Source organism: Primulina huaijiensis, chromosome 8 (assembly GCF_012295235.1).
Source record: "Primulina huaijiensis isolate GDHJ02 chromosome 8, ASM1229523v2, whole genome shotgun sequence".
In the NCBI taxonomy this organism is placed as follows: domain Eukaryota; kingdom Viridiplantae; phylum Streptophyta; class Magnoliopsida; order Lamiales; family Gesneriaceae; genus Primulina; species Primulina huaijiensis.
In genome coordinates, this window is record NC_133313.1 from 22,471,205 (window position 1) to 22,495,314 (window position 24,110).

General features: G+C 34.2%; 4 protein-coding genes across 7 annotated transcripts; 3 read left to right on the forward strand and 1 right to left on the reverse strand.

Annotated features, from left to right (window-relative positions):
• Positions 1–2,292: 2,292 nt before the first annotated feature.
• Positions 2,293–2,790, reverse strand: LOC140982180 (uncharacterized). Its single transcript, XM_073448598.1, has one exon. It carries the CDS (start codon positions 2,788–2,790, stop codon positions 2,293–2,295), a length of 498 nt encoding a protein of 165 aa, XP_073304699.1.
• Positions 2,791–5,813: 3,023 nt separating this feature from the next.
• LOC140983023 (protein PHLOEM PROTEIN 2-LIKE A10) lies at positions 5,814–8,052 on the forward strand. Its single transcript, XM_073449881.1, has one exon. The coding sequence runs from the start codon at positions 6,331–6,333 to the stop codon at positions 7,609–7,611; it is 1,281 nt and encodes a 426-aa protein (XP_073305982.1). The 5' UTR covers positions 5,814–6,330; the 3' UTR covers positions 7,612–8,052.
• A 2,594-nt stretch (positions 8,053–10,646) lies between these two features.
• LOC140983431 (uncharacterized) lies at positions 10,647–16,917 on the forward strand. Of its 4 annotated transcripts, none has more exons than XM_073450483.1 (12): positions 10,647–10,860; positions 11,286–11,475; positions 11,562–11,636; positions 11,998–12,104; positions 12,185–12,245; positions 12,811–12,870; positions 12,959–13,033; positions 13,760–13,912; positions 14,960–15,014; positions 15,392–15,514; positions 15,869–16,101; positions 16,356–16,917. In XM_073450483.1, exons 1-12 carry the CDS (start codon positions 10,829–10,831, stop codon positions 16,377–16,379), a joined length of 1,188 nt encoding a protein of 395 aa, XP_073306584.1. In that variant the 5' UTR covers positions 10,647–10,828; the 3' UTR covers positions 16,380–16,917. The 4 variants fall into 4 exon arrangements, with proteins under 4 accessions (XP_073306584.1, XP_073306583.1, XP_073306586.1 ...); XM_073450482.1 differs by having other exon boundaries at positions 13,776–13,912; positions 14,938–15,014; XM_073450484.1 differs by lacking the exon at positions 10,647–10,860 and adding an exon at positions 10,892–11,049 and having other exon boundaries at positions 13,776–13,912; positions 14,938–15,014.
• A 340-nt stretch (positions 16,918–17,257) lies between these two features.
• On the forward strand, positions 17,258–23,359 carry LOC140982276 (kinesin-like protein KIN-7N). The gene is made up of 18 exons (XM_073448736.1): positions 17,258–17,487; positions 17,578–17,667; positions 18,025–18,143; positions 18,250–18,363; positions 18,442–18,523; positions 18,616–18,683; positions 18,813–18,890; positions 19,195–19,337; positions 19,412–19,514; positions 19,602–19,682; positions 20,175–20,243; positions 20,314–20,373; positions 20,451–20,603; positions 21,052–21,330; positions 21,843–21,929; positions 22,080–22,238; positions 22,322–22,594; positions 22,800–23,359. The coding sequence occupies exons 1-18, from the start codon at positions 17,343–17,345 to the stop codon at positions 23,217–23,219; spliced, it is 2,523 nt and encodes an 840-aa protein (XP_073304837.1). The 5' UTR covers positions 17,258–17,342; the 3' UTR covers positions 23,220–23,359.
• The last annotated feature ends 751 nt before the right edge of the window (positions 23,360–24,110 follow it).

Genomic DNA, 24,110 nt, shown 5'->3' on the forward strand with positions numbered 1-24,110 from the left:
ACTAGTGATCAAAATTTTTTATTAATCGCCCGAACCGAATTATGTCGCATCGTTTTTCCTAATTTTTTTTATAAAAATCTCAATTAAAAATAATAATCATGAACCGCACCGCATACGCGGATCGGTTATTTTTTTTGCCAAGAACCGCACCAAACCCCTTAGCTTAAACCTAAACCGCTTGTCATAATATTTGGTCTAGAATTATAATAATTTACAAACAACATATTCAATTAAATAAGTCGTCATTCATTATATCTCAACTATCTTCAAAATTATTACTCTTACAAAAAAAACTTAACTTTTTCTTAATTATTTTTCATATTAGTCTTTTATTAGAGTATTTATTTCTTTTACTATAATATTTTGTTTGAAGTTTGATAGTAAAAAAAAAGATAAAATATTGCAAATATCATTTTTGTTGGGAGTGTGTACTTGTGTAGTTAAATTATTAATTTAGTTTTGAATATTGATTATTGTTTTATTTTTGTATGATTTGAGCTATATTTTATATTTTAAAACGATATATTGTTATTGTTTTCAAATAAATTAGAATATATGTTCTAATATTTTTTTATTAAAAAAATCGTATACCGACCGCAACTGTCTGAAACCGCTCAAAACAGTAAGACTAATTATATATGTAAAGTCGCGATTATTTTTTTTAAAATACTAACCGACCCGTATATGACAATTCGATTTGAATTTTTTTAACAAAAAAACGTAAAACCGCACCGTGATCACCCCTACTTTCAACCATCAAATGGGAATAAAGAATAGGTTGGTTGCTAATCCAAAATTTGCATTAACCTCTGCTGACCTGTCGAATAGAACTTTGAATAGTTCGAACATAAAACTCAGGTTGGTGGCCGCAGTTAAGTCATGACTATAACAACAAACAAATCTCCCCCTTCAGCCTCAGAAACCGTCGTAATTGATCACAATTAAATCACCATATTAGTTATGGAAGGTATGAAGAAAAGAAAGAGATAAGATTGCCGAACACGCTAGAAAATTGTTCAGAGTTGGAGAACACGTACAAAATAATGACGTATTAAATGGACTTGAATGAAACGAAGAAAAATGTTATATGAATACCAATAATTATCAAGTGTAACTTAAAGTGTGCCGTATGCCTGGTGGCAAATTTGTGTTATTATTGTATATATTGTTTTCCATTTAAGAATGACATCAAAGTCAGACTTAGACACGTTGAACGTAGCTTTCATGACTAATCAACATTAAAGTTATTTATTAAGTTGAAGATTATATTCAAATGATAATTTATTAATCTTATTATCACGACCGAGAAGAAAACATTACCAAAGAATGAAAACAAAAACCGACCCCATGTGGATGCATAAATTAAATTGAGCTGAACGCTATCGAGATTTTGGTATTTGAATCGAAACTCGGATTAGGTTCGAACTCGGGGTTGGACGAGCAGTGTCGCACACTTAAACCAACTGATGCAAGGTGTATATATTAATTCACTCCTCTTTTCTCCGCCAGCTTATGTTTCTCGACTCCACCATGCTAATTTGAACGGTACGTACCGGAATTTGTACGTTAAACAATTAACTTGATTGATACTCTACCAAGTATAGGTTTTTCCGAAGTGATTAATCTTCGATCTTGTGATTTTACATTTGGCAGGATTGAGCGGAGTGAGCTTTGAATTTGATACGCTACTAATTAAGCATTCATTAATTAGGTTTCTTGGTGTGGTTAGGTAAATGAGAAGCTAGCTAGACTCCCATTCTTATCTTAAGCAAATAAAATGTTGTGAAAAGTAAATAATCAGTTCGTCAGAATAATTCTTTTATTTGATCTTTATTTAAAGAAAGAAAAAATATACATATATAAATTTATCACAAAAAAAGACCACTTTTATAAAAAGAGATGGTCTTTTTTATGTGAGGAGAACATGAAAAATATTATCACTTTCTACTATATAAACTACATTATATAAGTGTGTGTGTGTGTGTGTGTGTGTGTGTTTAAGGCTTTTGTGAAAAAGATATTAATTTGTAATTAGAACTTGAAACTTGAATACCTATAAAATGTCGGGACTGAAACGATCGATACTAGAGAAAATGAATGCATGTTCAATCTCCACATGGACCATATATTTATTTTATGAGCCGATTAAGTTAGAAACAATTTACATGTAATCTAAGATAACAAAGAAATGAATAGTCCGGATCGGAGAGCAATAGAAGTTAAAACCTTTTTTTAATGAAATAGACATATTATTATTTTATTTGAAGTTACTGCTATATTTACTGGACTTGATCAAAAGGCAGTGCTTCTTGCAGCAGCATGACTTTTACTTCTAGGGTACTTAAAATCATTGCCATTGTTAATTATTTCTTCACCAAAGAAGCAACAAGGCCTGTTTTCATCAATTCTACCCATGGCCACGCTGCTGCTCCTAGGAGCCATAGCCCGCGGGCCGTTTCTGGAGCGCGCCTCATGAATGATCTTCATCATCTCCGTCTTTATGTTCATGTCCATATCGACTCGACTGCGGATACTTCTGGCCGAGGCAGCCCGAACCAGCTCCCGGAAATCCTCGTCGTGTGATGATCCAGCCGAGTTCACGCTGAAGCTCTTCGGTAGACCTGAAACCTGCGGCAGCCCCATAACGTTGCTATAACTGATCTTGTCGGCATATCGCGTCATGCTTTTCACGTACAAATCTCGAACCTTGGCCAAAGCGCGAACCGGAATCGTGATGATGCGCAGGAACTTGTTTTCTTGGCTTTCCTTTGTTTTCATGATCATCTTCATGCAAGTAACAAATCACTTTCTTTTCTAGCCCTGTGATCACATATAAAATCTGAAAAGAAAATGTTTACATACTTTTTGAAATAAATAAGAAACCACCACGTTTGGATTGTGGAAGGAGATTGATCAAGAATATGAAAGTACTTCTTTTTGTGAAGAAACTGATTAATTATTTTATGATTTTTGGTTGTGGATTTATGAACTTAGAAGACAAATGACTATATCATATCATATCATATCATAAAACAGATTTTAAATTATTAATATAATATTGATATGAACAAAAGAAAGGGTTAACAGTTGGGTTTTAGATTTATTTCCCCCTCGAGATGGCGCCCACCATTTTGACAGTGAGCCAAACTTGAATTGAACGAAATTAATAATCATATTAAATGCATTCGATTTTCAATGTTTGACTTAATGCGTGCTTCTTGTTAGTTACGTTTGTGACATTGAGATTAAGGTCCGAATCCTATANTCTTGATTATAGGATGGTCAAGGAGTTTAAGTGTTTATAAAGGGTTGAATAAACATTCAGGATATTTTGCTTCCTTTTCTGAAATATGAATAAGTTCTTTATGTTTATCAATATAAATCAGTCAATGGATAAAAATACGGAATTAGACTGAAATATAGATTGAATACTAATGAAAAATAGTTATAATTCATTTAACCTAAAATATCACTTATGGTCGAAATTGATCTGCTCAGATGTCCCAAATACCTAACTTCATTAATTTGTTATAGTTGACGCATATTTTGTTGTGCATAGGCTTTTTAAGCACTTACGTACGATACATAAAAGTTTGTTGGAAATTAAAATACCCAAAATAAAAAATAAAATGATATTTTGATTGCAATCTATAAATTGTTAGTTTCTTTATAATTTTAAAAAAAAAACGTGTTTTATTTTTCTACTCTCTTATGTTCTTCGACATAATATATATGATTTTTTCTTTGCTTTTTTTTTAAAAAAATTGCATGTTAAAAGTTTCAAACATATTTTACATAAAAAAAATTGATAAAATATGTGGGGGAAAAAAAGAAGAAACATTTATACTATTTTTAATTTTCAATTTCATGTATAGACCCTAAGAAATACAATTTGTCTGCATGCAGAAAGATCAGTTTTAGCCTTTAAGTTAACTACAGATTTTAACTTTAGAGTTGACAATATATATATAGTCTAATAATATCTATTTATATCTTATGTACTAGTATAAACTAGCTAGTAAGAAAAATCTACTGCCACTAATCTCAGCTTTGTTTGGTGGGGAAACTGCTACATCAGTTAAGCTAATAATATATTTTAAAATATGATATAATAATAATATGTATGTTTATATACATATACTCGTAAGTTAACATTAGTAGGGAGTATTTGCTATTTTTTTTTATATATATAAAAATAATTTATGGAGATTTTCTTTCACAAACACTCCCTTAATACCTGACGGTCGAATTTAGAGATTTTAATTATTTAATTTAAAATTTTATACTTTTATCAAAATTATTTTTAAAAAAATTAATTTTGTATTAATCGCCTTACTTAATCCTCCCTCTCGTACTCAAATGCATTTAGTCAACCACGAATATTAAATTATTAGAACAGAAGAAAGATTGTTTTTGTGGGCCAACTGGAATTGAATTCCGGAACTTCAACATAATTACGCTGGTCCCGATTAGAGATCATGAAATAAAATAAAATAAATCTTTTTTTTTTTTGTAAGTAAAAAAAAAAAATCAGTCAATTTAATTTATCAGTTTCTCTCGCAGCTGAATAAACTTTTTATGATCCTAATTTGATCAGAAGATAAAATATGCAAGTCAATATGGAAAATATAAAAGCCCAACCCAATAGTCCGAGCCCAATATTTGATTCTTAATGATTGAAGCCCGGTAAGATGATGACTCGATAACTCTTTAATGGTCGGCCGAGGATATGGCAACTTTCAAATGATTTAATCCATCTTCAAATATCTAGTTTTAAACTTAGAGTTGTTAAAACGGGCTACCGGAACGAGCAGTCTGCTACTCGTCTATTTGGTGGGGTATGTGTTCGGATATTCTCAATCCAACTCGTCTAATAAATATGTGCAAATGTTCGTGTGCATATAATTAGTTTCTTTGTATAATATTTAATAGTATCACTAATTTTTATGTAAAAGATCGGAGAGATATTTTTTTAATAAATGTTTTTCATAATGAATTAAAATGTAAAAAATTTTTATGATATTCTATATTTATTGCGAGTATTTAGCTTATATGTAATGTAGTATTAGGCGGTGATACCAAAGATAATTAGTCTGAACCAACCTTATGTATTGATTAATCATAATATAATTATGAATTAATAAATGAAAGATGACAGAAACAGTCGAAGTTTTATGAGGTGGGCTCCATGAAACATGCTTTGACTTGAAATTCATTTATTTTGGATAAGGTAAATAAACAAGCGATGTGAGAACTGGCTTTATTCTAATGGTCTCACCCATCAGGTTAAGCTGATTCCTTCCTCGGGTTCGATCCCTTTGCCCAGCGTGCGTTGTAATAAAAAAAAATAAACAATCAATGTGTTTTCACACTTCGGAAACTTCATGTGAAACATGCCACAGGTTTCTCACATTTTTCAGTCCAGCTACCCTAAACCGAATGTTATTTTCGTGTTTAAACGTGATACCCAAATGATTGACTAAACACAAAGTATGCTTTGTCTTGAGAAATCACAGTTTGGTACGACGTTAATTGATTATTTTTGTTTCTTTTATCTAATATTTGCTAACGTTCTACAAATGATTAACTTATGAACAATTATCTTATCCAAATATATTTATTTATCATATCCATATTACACATCATTCACTATTATCCACATGTCAAATGATGTTCGCACTATTAAAATACCCTTTCATCAATCTAATGTATATTTGAATACACTCGGTTATATTTTTTAAAAAATAAATAGTAATAGATGAAGTTTATTCCCAAATTTCCAGCTAGTGAATGTAATATGTAGTTCCCAGATTTTAACTCAACCGCTGCCCCATTCGTGAAGAACTCGTAAACAAATATCGGCCATTCTTGATTCCGTGTCACTTCTCAAAGTCAATTCACTTTGTTTTTTTCCTCTCAGTCTCACCACAATTATTATTATATTTAATAACCAAGAAACTAACAAACAAACCCATATATCTTCTTCCTCTGCGACGGCTCATCTTCTACAGGTGTGGTCTTTTGTCCCTCCTTCCATGTAGCATTCCAAAATTTATCCAGTGGCCATTATATATTGGTCATTACACCAATGAGAGTGCGCGACTCCCGTAAAAGGTTCTTCGGTATTTGCAATCGCTCATATTTTGCATTATAGAAGAACCATTTAATCTTTTCCCCTCTTTGGTCGCGTGGCCTAGGGTTCGATTAATTTGGGCTCCGGGGTTCGCTTTCTGTTTTAGCTTTCTTTGCTTTTATCTTGATTCTGTTGGTGACGTGTAATTTCGTAGTTTTATTTGGAAATTGGTTTTGTTGTACCTTCATCTTAGCTTAATGGAAAGTTGGTTGGTGGGAAGCCGCTTAAATTTTGCTGGAAGGAAGAAAAGATGGATCTTTTTACTGGGATTGATTGGAATTTCGACCTATGGTGTGTATAAAGTGTACCATATAACCTCTGTATCTAGGAAAAGAGAGAGAATAATGAAAATATTGGGATCTTTGGTTTCAATGGCTGAAATGGTTTCTGATTCTGCTGAGACCATTTCTGTCGTATCTAGGGATTTAAAAGAGTTTCTGAAATCTGATTCAGATGAAATTCCTAATACTTTGAGGCAATTGTCGAAAATTGCTCGGTCGGAGGAATTTTCGGAATCCTTAATCCGTGTTTCACAGGCTATGACTGTAGGGATTTTAAGAGGTTATAAGGTAGGGGATGGCGGTATCAAGATGCAAGAAATGGATAAACCGAGTCTTCCTGATAGGATCATGGATAAATTGATGTCAGGTGCTGGGACGGGATTCATTTCTGTGATTATTGGGAGTTTTGCGAGAAATTTGGTTTTGGGGTTTTATGGTAATGGTTCTGCGGAAGGACCAAGTGAAAGTGGTCAGTCAGATATGAAGTCAAGTTCCATGACATCGTCTAGATGGTTAGATATGATTTCGGATGATAGATGTAGGGTTTTAGTAGCAGACAGTATCAAGACCTTTGTTGGCACTGCTGTTGCAGTTTATCTTGATAAAACCATGGATGTTAATTTTTACGATGAGATGTTCTCGGGGTTGACTAATCCGAAACATCAAAATGACATGAAGAGCATCTTGGTTTCTCTCTGTAATGGGATGGTTGAAACTCTTGTTAAGACATCTCACCAAGCGCTGACAAGTTCGAAATCAGGTCCTATATTGGGATCAAATGATTCTTCTTCCGTCATTGATCATACTGAAGCTTCGAGTTTTAAAAACAAGAAGGGTTTTGAGTCAGAGGCTTCTTTGGGTAAAGTGGGGGGAGAGATGAATGGATCCATCGATCTTCAACAAAGTGGATGGATTAGTAGCGTGTCATCAACATTAGCAGTGCCTAGCAACCGTAAGTTTCTGCTAGATGTGACTGGTAGGGTGACATTCGAAACTGTTAGATCAGTGATCGAGTATTTCTTGTGGAGAACGATGGAGTTCTTGAAAAGGAGTCTTAATGTGGTTCATGATGAGGTCGTGGAGAGGGGATTTGAAGTAGTGAGATACTTTGGTTCAAAATCTTCTGTGATTCTCACCCTGTGTCTCATGTTGTTTTTACACATTGTGGGAAACACACGGGTTATGTTGCCTGCATGAAACTTGATGACTTCTTTTAAGTAGCCAAAGAGACGACAAGACGTTTTGCAGTATCCATTCATGTACATAGATTAGATTCTTGAAATGATGGCCAATGAAACTTTATGTTTAGAGTTCGTTGTTAGCTTTAAAATCATCGAGCAACTCAGGATATGAACATTCTGTACTTGGCTCCCCGAGGATGGGTATCTTGTTAGGTAAAAAAAAAAAAAAAAGAGTAGCGGATGATCTTCCTGGTGCTCTGCGAATGAATGTATACTCAAGACGTACAAGTTCACAATTGCAGCTACAATATTAATCTCTCTGATTTGGGGGATTGATCACCCTGTTTCTAGTTATATAATGATATTAAATCTTACAGGTTTGAACTGTCCTGTATTGCATCAGTTTGTCTTGTTCCCCTTTCGTGAAATTTCAATGATTTTGAGTTCGTTTGTTTAATTTTTATGTTCATATGGCATCGATCCTGTATCATGTGTCGTAAATATCTAATTCTGAACATGTCTAAGATCTGTTAAATTTGATATCAAGAAACTTATTATGCGGCAAATTATATATATGGTCTTATGATCTCTTGTATGCCGATATAATTAATAATAAAAAAACCCAAAACTATTTAATTGAAAAAAACCCAAAAAAACCTTTATTTTTTCTCCCATAAACTTATTAGCTTTTTTTAATTGAAATTAAGTTTAATATAAAAAAGCAATTTTTCGTCGCACACAAACAGGTGTGTGCGAATACGCGAGTATATATATGAAGTAACTTCGGTGCCATCATGCAATTTCGCTATTACGTTTTTATTTATTATTATTTAAAAAAAGATTTCTAGATATTTGTGCAAAATCAAATTGCATCGTTGTAGCAAAAGGCAAAATACCCTTGGATAAATAAAGGCAAGTCGACCCTGCTGAGCTTGCTCGTTCACTTTTCATATGATTTCCAAACATTTATATTATTACCTTTTTTTGGTTTCCTTTAAGATTTAAGATTCTTAATTTTTCACTGTATCTTTTAGCCCCTTGTTCATTTATGATATACAATAACACAATTATTATTATATAAAAAAAGGCGAACAAAATTATTTTGCATTCTCAATTATGCTACACCATGTTTCAACTTTATAAATATTTAATTATTATAATATAATAAATTGCAGAGCTGTGAAAAAAGATGAAGAATAAAGATTATACATATTTAATATTCCATACACAAAATTAACCACTTATAGAAATTGATTAATCATCAATCAAAACAGTAATCTACTTTTCTTACCTTTGCCTATTCTTCGTCTCCTGAGATTCCCATCATGCAGATGCAGGTGATCACCTCTAAAATTGGCGTCATTGAAGATCAGAGGCATATCAGTTGCTTCATCTGATCCGAAATCATCTTCGTGGGTGGAAATTTGAATGCAAGAACACCATTCCAACGATGCAAAAAACCCACCGACCAAGCCGTTTATGAGCCAAGTGGCCATGCCGGCACCACTCCGCCTCGTCGCGGTGGTTGAGGTGCTGGCTCTGAGGTTGAAAGTGGTGGCAGCCATGGCTTTTTGAGGTGTTGGAGTGGAGATTTTATTAAATGATGATGCCAGTGAGGAGAGATTGTGTTAGTGAGGAGAGCCGAAGTTTAATTTAATTGATAACTTATTATTTATTCATTAATCTCTTAAATTAATTTAGGGTGGTGGCTGGGGTAGGGGTCTACGTTGATCATTCATTTTGTAAGGTTAATGCATATTGGGTTTTATGGAGTTAATTTTAGATATGACACAAAATTAAATAATTATGACGTTTAATTTTATTTGTTTATTCACATCTCTTTAAAAATAAAAAAATAAAAACAGAAGTTTTGTGAATTTGAATGAGCGTATAACTAATTTAACATAAATTCAACTTTTTTTAACATAAATAATTATTTAAATCATAATATACATTTATAAATATAAAAATTTCATTGCACCATTTTTTATCTATATATATTATCTAGAATCGACGTTTCGCCTTGCCCCGCCCCCACTAAGCTAAATAGTGGGTTGCGGGTCATCTCGTTCTGCTAGCGACTATAAGATTATGGTCTCTCATCTTCACAACAGTGATGAGATTGATCATATTACATATGCAGATGCGTGTGTTGAAAAGAAGCAGGCGTGCATTGCTTGACAGAATGATTATTAGCAAGTGCGCTTCATCATTGATTATAACACTTTTACCTATAATAATATAAAAATATCTCCTAATTATGTTAATGTTTATAAATTATAATGGATCAGGTCGACTTTTGAGGCCAATCAAAGCCCAAAACCAATTTATATTTCAAGACTCAAGCCCAAAGTTGTAGCTATGTCACATCTAGCCTATTTTTTGTGGTGTAGGTCCCTGAAGTCAGGGGGTTCAAACTTCGGATAAAACCGAAAAAATCGAAAATTCAAACCGAAAAAATCGAATATCAAACCGAACCGAAAACCGAATTTTCTAATTCGGATATAAATGTTAAAGCTGAAGTTTATTTGGTTCGGTTTCGGATTATATATGTCAAAACCGAACAAACCGAAATTTCATTAAATTAATAATTTTTTTATATTTTTATTTATATTATATATTTTGATATGATATTTAGTTAATGAAAAACTATTTTGAACCATTTTTAGTTGATTTTTGTTTGTTTAATTAATTTAGACCTTATATTTAAATATTTTACTAAGAAAACACGTAGAAAGTTAACATATTATATTTTACAATATATTTATATTATTAATTTAAATAATTATATCAAAACCGAATTAACCGAACCGTTTTGGTAGAAAACCGAACCGAACCGAAAAAAATGGTTCGGATATCAGATTATATATTTCTAAAACCGAAAACTGAAAAAACCGAAATAAAAAATCGAAAACCGAACCGAACCGAACCGACCGATGAACACCCTGCCAAGCTTCCTTTGAAACTAAAAATAATTTGTGTGCTGTAAAGGATTAAATTGGAATTACAAAATTTAAATGAATGCTATTATTAAACAAATCTATTAAAATAAAATCAATCGATGAACTCTCCTCGATCTTCTCATTTTTTTGAAACAAGCCAGAAGCTAAGAAAGAAGAAAAAATCTTCATCCGTTGGTATTTTGAAAACAATAATCTGGCAGTTATCATAATTCAACCTCGATCGCCAAATATAATTGCTTTGGATTAAGACTTGAAAACCCAGCTTAAAAAATGCTAGATGATAAATCCGAAACCCCCACTCGGTGAGCTTCAATTTTGCTTCATTTGATTGGATTTTACGTTTAAAGGGCGTCATTCAGATAACGAAACTAGTTTGGTGATTATCGATGTGTTAATTAGTTCAATGAAATGGGACAAGTTACTTATTTTTGTGGATCGAATAGTGCATTTCGGAATTTTGAGTTGCTGATTTTAGCTACTTGGGCGTGATAGTAAATTTTTGCTAAAACTTTTGAGTTAATTCGTTTTTGAATTTGATTATTTAATTCTTGAGTCGAAAATTTGAACTTCTGCGTCTGTTTTTTCCTTCTTTTCTGGGTGCAAATCCACAAATAACTTTTGTGGCTTCTTCGAAAAGGGCACTTGTTGATAAGCAGATGATGTATAGTTAATTGTACGTTATCATTGTTTTTAGTTAATAATACTTTCAAATTAAAACGTTTGGCAGGGATGAATTACTGAGTATGGTGAGGAAACACTCAAAGTTGATTGGGAAAACTGTATTGGATGAGGAAGAAACGTCAGATGTGGAAATGGATTCAGGATTCTGGCGTGACGTCATTGATTTATATTTTGTTCGTGGTAGAGTGTCCAGGGGTCGTCAAGATGACGATCTCATATTCTTTGTTCGGAAAATGGTATTTTCTAAGCTTTATATTATGTTGTCATCAGTCAATTTTTGTGTTAGTGGTGGAATCTGATGTAAATGCATTTATCTGTGAAGAGTGTGCCAGGACAGAAACTCACTGAAAATGTGGAAACCAACTCTCCCTACTTTGTACGCAGGTGGGCCTCTAAGGTAAACCGAGAACAAAATACTTTGGTGACTGTCCTCCTATTTCAAATTCTGATATTAAACTATACCTTCTGAACATTGGCCAAAGTAACAAGGCTCTCAAGTCTAGACTCTGTGTGTGTGTATGTGCGGTACGAGAGTGTATATCTGTAAAACAATAAAATAATTTGATTGTAACATCTGCGTATTCTTATATACATGTTTCTACAAAAAGATTTTGTGTATCAATAAATAATCTTTATTATTAACATAGACTAGTTGGATTGCTTGGCCAAAACCAGTGTCTGGATCTATGTCTACATTCTGCTTGATAGGATGATGCTAATTTGTCACGAGATGAAACTAATCTTTTATTGTCTATCAGTTAGATGAACTACTTGGTGAAAATTCAGAGGACTTAGATTGGAGGCGCTCGTTTTACTTAAATTTGATTGCCCACACTTCCTTCAGTGTCACTGTAGCAATTTGCAGGTTATTATCAATCCATTTATTTGCTTAATTATTGACATTTTTCCTTTTTAATTTATCTACTGTATTATTTTCGGATGCAGCCATCAGGTCCTTCAACAATATCAATCTTCCCAAGGGAGACCTTTGACTCCTATCTATAAGGTATCTTCGATTGTTCAGGATTGAAATCTGCTTGTTGTCAAGTGTAAAATCTTCTCTTATGTGCTTATATGTCATCATTTATATTGATGGATCAGGATTGAGGTTGTTGGCCTCTTTGAATTATCACAATGTATCTCAAATTTAGGACCTATATCATGAGAAACCAAATGCTCCACCAGAGGGAAAAATGGCTGCTCAAATCCTGTGCTGACTTTTTTGAAGTTCATTTTAGATGTTGGCTTGCTAACTTAGCAATAAGCTCAAATCATATTATTGTGCTCATAAACATGTCTTTGCAAATATTCTGAATCCTCTTGTGAGACCAATTGCATGAGAAAATCTACCACTGGAGTCTGGACATATGTAGCAATAAATCAGATTACTCAAATATCCTATTCTCAAGACTTCTATGGATGTATATTTTGCCAAAATATTGGTATTTTACATCACGCATAATAATATCTTTAACTTGATGTAATTTATATCAGTGCTTGTTTTTGTGGATTTCATTTCCATCCTCGTTCATAAGACATAGGAACTTAAACAAACATTTCTTGTTACACAGGTCGTAAAGACTGTGTATGCATCTCCGAATCGCATTAATTTTCATTTGGATTCAAGGAAGGTAAGTCCCCTGCTTTCAAGTAAGTTGGCTCTATTATCGAAATATTTCCCCTGTTGGTTATAATGACAGTCTTTACACATGCAATCAGGAAGTAGAAACAATGTCTGCCTATCCGGATATATGTTTTGCGGTTGATGACTTTGATTCCACTTTTGATGCAGTGGTAAGGTGCTAGTTTTATGTAATCTGGATATTTCACGCTGCTTTTGAATTATTTCGATCTGTATTTTCCTAAGGATGTTTTTTGTGCCCTTTTTTAATTATTTCCCTTTCTCAAAGCTCCTGAGCACCACAGTAAGTAACACATAACAAGTTAGATTTCTTTAGTTAAGCAGTTTGGCTCTTCCTTGAAAGGTTGCTGCTATCCAATTCATGAGGAGATGATCATGACTCTACCGATCCTTTTAGTTTGGTTTTAAGCCTTTCAACAACTTGAGGAGGTGTCCCTTCAAATTTGTTTGAATAAGTAGGATTTTGAAGATTGTCCCGTACTTTTAGCAGTTAGGGATCTCATAAATTATTTCTTTCGGGATAGGATGGGTGTTGTAGGTGGTGCTGTCAGGATGTTATTTCTGAATGTATTTGGTCTTCCTGAGCTTTGTCTTTCTGGGGTTTACCATGTGTTAAACGTATTTTATTAAATAGTAATGTTTTGATAGTATTTAGATTTCTCAGGATGCTTTGCACTAAAATTCTTATTTTACATAAATTATAGAATCAGCTAAATATCAAATATTATTGAGAGGATATTAAAATAGGCAATGTACATGTATAGAAGAATGAACCATGGCTAGCCTCTTATGATGTTTTCTTACATCTTTTGAAGCGAAAATAGTTCAATTTATTTTGCAAAAGTTGCTGATATAAATTTAAATTATTAATCTCACAGGTCTTAACTGATACAGACCATTGCTATTGTGTACTGCTTAATGCCCATGATGGGGCAGCATTTCCTAGCGAAAATATGGAGCAATCTAGCAGTGGTTCTGGTATTTCTTCCTCAGAGACTGTCACCAGTGCTGGAGAGAGAACAAACTCCAAGGTAGCGTTCAGTAAATCATATAAACAGTTTTGTAAGTAATGCAACAATTGTTTTGCAATTGATTGAAACCATAACAGCCATCCTGGTTGTCTGCCTCAGTCTTACTTGGCTTAACCAAGTGGGAGCTGTTACGAAATAGTACCTAATTTTGTTCATCAATAACTTCAAAAAATATTAATGTACAAATGTTAATTGGTAAAAGGCCATATATGTTCCGGGCCTTCCTGAGGAACCCAGTTTAAACAGTACTAGAGTTTCCCAGGGCTGGCTTAGTGGGCTTCAAATTTTTTGACCTAGTGATACACATATTAAGTGTTTTTCTGAATTTCTTCCATGGATTCTTTGTTTTGTAGTACTGTGCACGGGATTAGCAAGAAACTTGCCTTGTAGTTTTATTCCATGCATGTACGTGAATATTCATCAATTCAGACTCTGGTACCTGTACCACTTTTCAACATTCTTTCATGTTAATCGTTGTGTTGTTTTTGGACTGGAGTAGCTTTCAACTTCCCAAAACTTAAATTTCTGTTTTAATTTTTCAAATTAAAAAAAGGATTAATATGCTTGCAGTGCACCTTCCCTTCACGTTATTTATTCCTGCAACATAAATTTAAAGTGAATTTCCCTAGTACTTTCTAATTAGCTTGTCCCACATAAAAAAAGAAAAATTGTAGTTCCAAATAACAACATAAACAGAGGAGCTCTCCTCTCATATCCAACTGGTGTTTAGCCTGATGCCTTGACACGGCATCTTACTGCTCTCCAAAAGCACTTAAGATAACTCCATTCTTCATGTGGTTTTTAAGTTTTTCAGCTCTCCCGTGAGTCATTGCTGCATAAAATTGCACTCACATTTTTGTTGCATCGCACTTGTACTTTGACTATTCACCATTTTAAGTTCATGCGTGTGCCGGAGATTATTGAAGCCTATCATTTAAAAAGAGATCTTCGCCTCGTGAAGCTTTTGTTGGTTTTCTTCTTTGCTGCATGGCTTTCTGATTCATCTTTAACGAATATATTTACAGCTATTACGGCTTGTGGTTGCAGATCACTCTTTTTTCAGGCTTTGTTAGTTATCAAATGGTCCGAGAAGCATATGATGGTAATTTACTTCGTCCATATCTGATGTATCATACTGTGGTTTTTATTTCTTTTTTGTATTTACATCTTCGGTATTGTTTTGTGTTCTATAAGATGTTTATGTTGCTGGTTTATATTTTGAATATGAAAGTATCTAGGGACTATACTTTTCACAATGAGTTAGAGAAAGACCAGGCTAGTGTTTTGATCCATTCTGCACCTTATTGTGTTGCCCTTGGGGTTGGGACCACCATAATCAGGATGAATGTCTTTTATAAGTTTCCTTGTATAAAAGTAAAAGTTTTTATATTAAAATAATTTTTATGCTCAATTGTGTTGCAGTTGAAAATTTTTTCTAATGCTATGCCTTTCATTTCCTTCGTATTGTCAATGTTCCAGCGGGAAGGACTGGTTTTGGAAACATTCTCTCTCTTGGGCATTCTTCTGGGAAAACTGACCGAATTTACATGAAAGGTCCTGGAGGGCGTGGGGAAGTTGAAGTAGCTGTGTTTGGTGTTCTAGGTAAATTGACTTTTCTGTTGTTATTTATATATGTTGTGAACTGAGAAACATAGGTCTGAGTTTTATTAAACTTTATTGATGTACTTGTGGATATCTTGGTTTATTGCTACTTGTGTTAATCAGTTAAATTTGATAACGATACTGGCTATAGCTCTAGTCCTTTTTTCAGGTTTTGTTCGTGCTATCCACATGGGTAGTGCTCTTATCCACATCCACTCACACACGCGTCATATGCGGACTGGATAAGGGTACTACCCATATGGGTATCATCTACCAAGCCCTTTTTCCATGATGAATATTTTATTTGTGCAGTCGATATGCATTTAATTTGACTTTTGTAACTTCCTGTGATAGATCAAAGCAAAATTGAATCAGGTCCTCACTCACCAATTCAAATATCTAAAAAAGGACTTGGGATAGGGACTATGGTTCGTACAGCAGCCTCTGTTGCATCAATGGCGGCAAAACATGCGTATGCAGCAACATCTGCCAATCAACCTTCAGAAGAAGAGATGCTTCCCCTTAATTGCCGTTTAATGTCCGTATCATTACCATGGGAACACATTGCTCAAGATCTTTTATTCAAGGTGAGAAGTTTTATTTTATTTTTTTGCAATCTTATTCCGGTAGTTTAATCAAGAATCTTAACAGTAAATCATGTTGGAAGCCAATTGGGGAACTTGTCATGATCTCTTTTTCAGGGAAAAAGTCATAGTTAAAATGTTTACACAAACGATTGCAACGAGAATTATTTTCACATGAATGATGAGATATAGTTACTAGATCTATCACGAGTTGAAATGATTCGATCCTCACTTTCGTTTTGATGTGAAAAATGCAGGGGAGTCCTCCTGTGAACTTGTAGACATCAAGGAACCTCGATGAGATTGATTGACTTGGTGCGTGGACTAGGTGAACATGTTTTAGAGAGAGACGGTGGAGCTCATTTGTATATAGCTCGTGTTTTTGGAATACATTTGCAGTTTGCCAAAACAGTACTAATAATAAAATTATACACTCACTCAGTTGCGAGCCAGAAAATTATCACACTTTCATCCTCAGATTATCTGAGCTCACCTGGGACCCTTGGGGGAAAAGAACGTCTACATGATCAAATCTAATGTGTGCCTACTATAACAAATTTTCGATACAGTAAAAATTCTAGATCGTCATATTATGGTACAAACGCTGCTTCAACATCTTTTTTCATGTAACTATATGGATGATTCATGTCTGCTAAAAGTTCTAGTCAGCGTGCATTTGATTCAGATAACCAGAATATGGAATATTACAATACAAGAGCTCACTGGGCTAAAGCATATTTTTGAATACCCAACGACGACCCCAAGGGGTAGTGTAGTAGATGAGCCCCCGATTGTGAGGAGTTCATTTTTTTCTTTTAATATTTTTTTGAGTGAGCTTGTCAATTTAGCACATTTTGCATAATGCAGAATATTGCATTAGTCCGAAAGCACACGGAAAACAGCGGCAGTTAGTTTTACATGATCATGACACGATCCAAATATAATCGCACACCGAATGGATAATCTTCTCTGTGATAACGACATGATCCAAATATAATCGCAAACCAACTGGATAATCTACTGTGCCGTACCCTGTAAACAAGATTCTGCAAACAAAATCAATGGGCTAGGCCCAATATCTAACCGGTCCAAATCAAACTAAACCAAAAGTAGCAGCCCAAAAATTAAAGGGTATTTTGGTAAACTCGTTCCCTTCTATTGATTGAAAATACGCCCGTTGGAGCTTCCAAATTATTCAAAAACAAAATCTACTGCCTCGCTGCCAAAAGGCTGCCCGTTTGAAAATGGAGAAGATTTGCGTCGCCGTGAGAGTGAGACCATCATCTAATGAGGAATCGCGAAATTCCTATCACTGGAAATTTGAAAATAATTGCGTTTCGCTACATGGAGTTCATAATACTCCAGTTTCTGGAATGTCATTTGCTTTTGGTAAGTGATTTTACGAACTATTTTAAAGTTTTAAAAGTATTTTGAGTTGGATCTGTGGAACGATTGCTTAATTTTATGCTTTGTTCGTAGATCATGTATTCGACCAGGATTGCAGTAATGGTACGGTTTATGAGCTTCTTATTAAGAACATTATCCACGCTGCGGTGGAAGGATTCAACGGTAATGACGTATCACTATTATTATTTCTCTTTTTCTTTTTTGAGTTATTTTGGCCAATTTAATTGCTTAAGAGTACGATAGGTTAAAGAAAAATGTAAGAACATATGTCAAACAGGAAGTTGGTGTAGATTTATTAATATATTCTGTTTAATCTGGACATTCTTGATTGTTGAAGCAATAGATGGGGACTAATTTAAGGATAGTTTTTATCTGAAGGAAAATATTTTCTTTTTATTGAGTTGCTCCGTGCTTTCCTATACTGTCATCAAACTTAGACATCTCTTCCGAGTCTGGCTTATGATATGTTGCTCCAGTTTAAATTCTTGCTGTTATAAAGATAATCGAATTGTAATTTAGGAACTGCATTTGCATATGGACAAACGAGTAGTGGGAAGACTTTTACCATGAATGGCACAGAAAATGATCCTGGAATTATCCATAGGGCCGTGAAAGATATTTTTGCTAATATTCAGCAGGTGATAAGATCATTTTTTTTCAACAATAAAAATTGTTCCAATTAATTTTTTTCAACAGTAAAAATCGTTATCATTATTCTAATGAACTATTACCTTTTGTATTTAGGCATCTGATAGGGAGTTTCTAATACGAGTTTCCTATATGGAAATTTATAATGAAGACATAATTGACCTTTTTGCGGTGGAGAATCAAAAACTTCAAATTCATGAGAGCTTAGTGGTGATTTATGGATATAAAACTTATATTGTAACTAACTCCTTTTAATACACGAAGGCTTATAATTTTTTTGTCCTCCAGCATGGAGTATTTGTTGCAGGTCTCAGGGAGGAAATTGTAAACAGCATCGACCAAGTGCTTGGTCTTCTCCAACTTGGAGAAGGTTTGACTTTGGATCAGAGTGCAATTTAAAATAAATTGAATTTAGTCTTTTTACTTATCCAAACCAAATATTTTTTATTTCTATTTCACCAGCTGGTAGGCATTTTGGTGATACTAACATGAATGCTCGCAGTAGCAGATCACACACTATTTTTAGAATGGTACGCAGTATGCTCTTGAATTTTCTGATGCCGTGTTTATGGGTAGCTACTTGTCATGTTCGTTTCTTAAAATAAATGCTTTATATCTCCCACTTATATCATCAATGTTAATTATTTATCATGAACCAGGTAATTGAAAGCAATCAAAAGGCTTCCAACTCTAGCAGGGGTTCAAGTTCAGATGATGCTATTCGAGTCTCGATCTTGGTTCGTAATCCTGCATTAGAACTATTAAAAAGTCACCAACATTTTTGCCACTTGAGACCAAACTATTGCCAAAGTGAATGGGTTCTCGTTAGTTTCCTCACTACTGGCTAACTGCAACCAAAATACACAAACTAGTGTTACCAATATTTTAAAATAAAGTTACAGTCTATTTTTCATACTTTACTGAGAAGTTTTTCTAGTGTACTGAAGGTAAGTTTCAATTATTTTGATTTGCATCCGATGATACATATCATATTTGTATTTTAATCTCTGCACATTTGCTTGTCTAATTTCTTCAATGTAGAACTTGGTTGACTTGGCTGGATCTGAAAGAGTTGCTAAAACTCAGGCTGGGGGCGTTCGCCTGAAAGAAGGAAAACACATAAACAAGAGCTTGATGGCTCTTGGTAATGTTATTAACAAACTAAGCGAGGATGAAAAGCAAAGGTAGTCCGTAGTCGAAGCGTCTGTCAGTAAATATAGTGATAAATGTTTATTAACTCATCCAATTTCTTGTGCAGAGGTCACATTCCTTATCGTGACAGCAAGCTTACTCGTATTCTTCAACCTGCTCTAGGTGGTAATGCAAAAACTTCAATAATTTGCACTGTTGCACCAGAACAGGTCTTTAACTACTGTTTTTATTTTTTCATGTTGCTATTGCATCTGCTTAATATCAATTTTACTTTTGGAAACGACTGTAATTTGTAGGTTCACATAGAAGAAACAAAAGGAACTCTCCAGTTTGCCAGTAGAGCAAAACGAATCACCAATTGTGTTCAAGTGAATGAGGTCTGTAAAGATGTCCTGTAAGCGTAGTAAATTTATGTTTTCAGAGGTATATTTTCCTTCCTTCGACGTTGAGATATGGCTTGTCAAGAATCAACTATAAGCTTGTACAACTGAATCAATTTCAGCAATTAAGATTTGATTCATTTAAATTTACCAATAACAGGAAGAAACATTCAAGATTTATCATCCAAGTAAAGGAAATGATGATTTAAAGATGAGCTTAAGAATTAAAATAATCAGATTTCCTTCTTTTATTTTGACAGCATTGTACTTAGTAGTGGCTTTATTGTTTCCAAATTAGTAATTTCTTGTTCCTGCCTAGCAAAAATTCAGTCTGACCCTTCCTTGGTGCTGTACGTCTAAGAATTAATGATCAGTATATTGGAACCTATTGTGGAGTACCCTTCCGCAGGTCGTCAGTACCCTGAATTGATATGGGATCCTTTATTTCAATCTGATGGTATAGCTAATCTTTTTTTGATTTAATATCAGGTATTGACAGATGCTGCCTTGCTAAAGAGACAAAATCTAGAAATTGAGGAACTAAGGAGGAAACTTCAGGTAACTATGGTTTTGCTATATATTTGACGTGGACTTGAACTAAATGATCTCGGTAAAATTATTTTTTCAGGGATCTCATGCAGAAGTTTTAGAGCAAGAAATCCTGAAACTGAGAAATGAGATGCTTAAGGTAACTTTTATGTATTTATTGGAGTTGCAAATACTTTAATATCTTCTGACAATAACATTCTTTTAACCTTTTGTCAGTATGAATTGGAGAGGGAGAAGCTGGCTACAGCATTGGAGGAGGAAAGACGATCGCATAAAGAGCGCGATCAGTGCATTAGGGAACAGAATATGAAAATTGACCATCGTAGCAATTTGGTTTCTTTGTCAAACTCAGACGAAAGTTCTTTCCAGGTAAAACTTAGAGATGCCCTTAAGGCTTTATTTTCAGCACATTTTCCTCTCTTCTTTACCCCGCAAAATTAAGCTACTTTTTACCCGTTGAACCCTTACTAAAGTCATTTATGTGTGTACTATTTTCACTATATTTCTCAGTTTACACCTTGATATTTGATCACAAGCACACCACAGTTCCTCCTGGCAGGTGTTCTGATTTCCATCAAACGAGTTTGGTCTTGCATGAATGATGATTCACTTTCAATTTCCATCATCTTATTTATACTTCCTCTCCCACAAGGACTGAGAAAAATTTTGGTCATGGCAAACAAGTGAAATAATCTTATTCTTTCTATTTGTCATTATGAACACACAACATTCTGCTCGTTTTTTTTCTAGCTTACTTCTATTGAACCCATCATCGGCAATCATATTGATTCAAACAAGCGTCTAATAATGGCTGTAGAATGATGGCACAATATGCCTTCAAGATGGAAGCATGGATTGTCACAGCATGAGCCAAGAAAAAGGTTTTGGTACCCCATGTTATAAAGCAGCTCCAAATGTATTTGTTGCCAAGAGATCGCAACACTTGATGCAATCCGAGTTTAGCCCACTTCCAGATTCATTTAGTAATTTTGCTGATGAAGACACGTGGATGAAAATGAATAAAGGTTTCATGGTTGACCTTGATTCACTCCACACGACTCCTGCAAGGAAAGTTCAATCATTTCCATCTAATGAGGTATTTATTCATCTGGCTTCCTAAATTTCTGATCTCATTGTCATTGTTCGCTCTGAATTATCATATTATTTGTTGTCTTTCTGTTATGTAATTGATAAATAAATGTGACTAAAATGGTTTGTGTATATTTGTCCATCAACCTTGCCAATGCTGTGTTTTACTTCTTTACTACTGTCCTGGGAATTGTTGATGGCAGGCTACTTTAATCATCAGTCGACATCTAGTTTATATGTAAGGACACAGATTTCTGTCCATAACTTGTGATTGAAGGTCTAATACATATAATAAGTGGTATTAATTCTCAAACATAGTGAAATAATATTTCCTATTCCCTAGAGCTTTTCATGATTATGGATTTGGAACGAGTATGTGTAATTCTGAGAAACCACGCATTATTTTGTGAGGTCCAATGCTGATAATATTTTATAGTTAAAAAACGTTCTTTCTGATTCATTTATTTATCAGAATTGTCGGAGATGCAAGTATGTTCTTATATTGGGTGTCTATCACAGGATCTCTTGATGGAGAATCACAGTCAAGAGATTCAAAATCTCCAAAGGCAGCTAAACCTTGTGGTTCAGGAAAGAGATGAACTTAAGGTCTGTTGCTGCTACCGTAATTTGTCCTAAATCACGAAAAGGGCTATGTAAATGGAATGCATTGAAAATAGCGTTCTGTTTGTTCCTCTAATTATTTACCTTGATGGTAATTCATATTCTTCATCTAATGCCTCAATACATGCTTATCAGAGAGAGTATGCTGAACAAGTGTCATTTAATAGCCAATTAACAAGAGAGGTATCTGAACTTCAACAAGAGGCGCTTCATATTAGAGAATTTCCACAAAACCTGCGTGAGATCGCGTCAAATTGTAAAGATATATACAAGGATGTTTTTTCTATTTTACAGGTGATGCCTTGGTATAATTCTACTATCCTTCATTTAATTGTATGCATCCACTAAATGGTAATATTTGTCTTTGGCATGATCAGGACTTCATCCCAGACGAGAGATCTGCTGCTGCACAAATACTATCGACAACAAGTGAAGTTGGCCTGTGCCTCTTCTCAAATCTAGAATTTCATCTATCAACATCAATGGATGGTATGGAACGATCTCCCACGATTGATTATATGTCGGTTCAAGAGCAATGTAGTGTGCTTTGTAAGAGGTTGAATAGCACAATATCAAAATTGGTATTACCAGATGCATCAACTCTAAAGGATGAAAATACAATGGGTTCCCTTATCAGCACAAAAGTCAAGGTAACTCCCTTGACATATATACCAAGGTTTCCGAAGCCAATTTTCTTAATTGTCTCCATCTTAACAATCGGAATCTATTTTTTCTCCTTAGCTTTCCTTCCATCTTTGGTTCAATTGAGTTTTAAATGATGGTCTCTCTCATGTTTTCATGATGGATTTCTTGGTTACCGTTTTATCCTGCGTTTCTCTCAACATTTTACAATAGTTAAATACCTTGGGAGGGCAAATTGCTTATTGGAAGGAGGCAATAGAAAATGAAGTCGCAACGATCAAACAAAAGTACAATAACTTGGAAAATGAGAGGGATATAAGTAACAAGCTTCTTGAGATTTCTGAGGGTAAATATCAGAGCTTGGAAAGGGAGTTGTATCTTCTGAAAGAAGATAAAGAAGGGCTGGTTCAACGAATTTCCAGTTTATCTCAAATGCTCAAACTAGCAACAGGACAAAAGGATAACGCTTTTCAGGATTTGAAAACAGAAGTTCGTAGGAAGAAAAATCTCGAAGAAGAGATCAAACTGTTTAGCATTGCATTTGCAGGTCGACAGCGGTCATTAAATTCTTTCCACGATGACTTCAAAGCTATACTTGATACGATGAAGTCTTCATTATCCAAATCTCGTTAATACTGAAGACATTAAACTTCGGTATTTTATGTACTATTTCCATGTTTTCAATTAATTATCTGTCATATAGCAACATGATTTGTTTATGTTTCTTCTGTATCATAGTTGGAAACCTGAGATAATGAAGGATTTATACTTCACTGCTTATTATATAATTTCATGGATGTAATTCGAAGTATAAATTCAATTATTGAAAGGAAAAAATACTTTTAAATCTTTTGCAGATCGAGGTAGCCAGAAAATGGCAACAGACGCACAACGCTTGTGTTTTCTGTCTTGAAGGCCATGTAGCTTTCTTGAAGTATGTATCTCGTTTAATTTTATAAATTTTCTTTGAAATGTCACTGCACCTGCAGAGGCTGTATTGAAACTTTAATTGTGGGCTATTTGTTTGAATCCTTTTATGTGCAAATGAAAGGACCACAATACTGGCATGGCCTGTGTTGTTCATGTCATGACAAATACCCCATACAGCCGAACCCCTCATTTATGAATTGAATTTATCTGATCAGGGAATGTTTCTACGTAATCAAATACTTTAGTAGCTGTGTTTGCCTCAAATCACTTGACTTCACGGGCTGTGTCCTCCGGTGAGGCTGCAGCCACGTTGAATTATCAACATGGAGGAGCGGGATTCTTTCACATGAAAAAATTGTATGTAATTTTCTTTTGAAAAGCATATGAATTTTATATTTCAAAATATATTGAATCCTTATGGTTGGTATTACTAGTTTGCCCATCACCCTACCTCACAGTAATTATTACCGTATCCAAAATCAAACACCAGATCTCGTTTTGTTAGATAAAGAGATTTACCCAGTAAAAACCACAAGACTTTAAATACACTGCAATGATCTCGGTGATTGAGATTAAATATAGAAACATGATAGA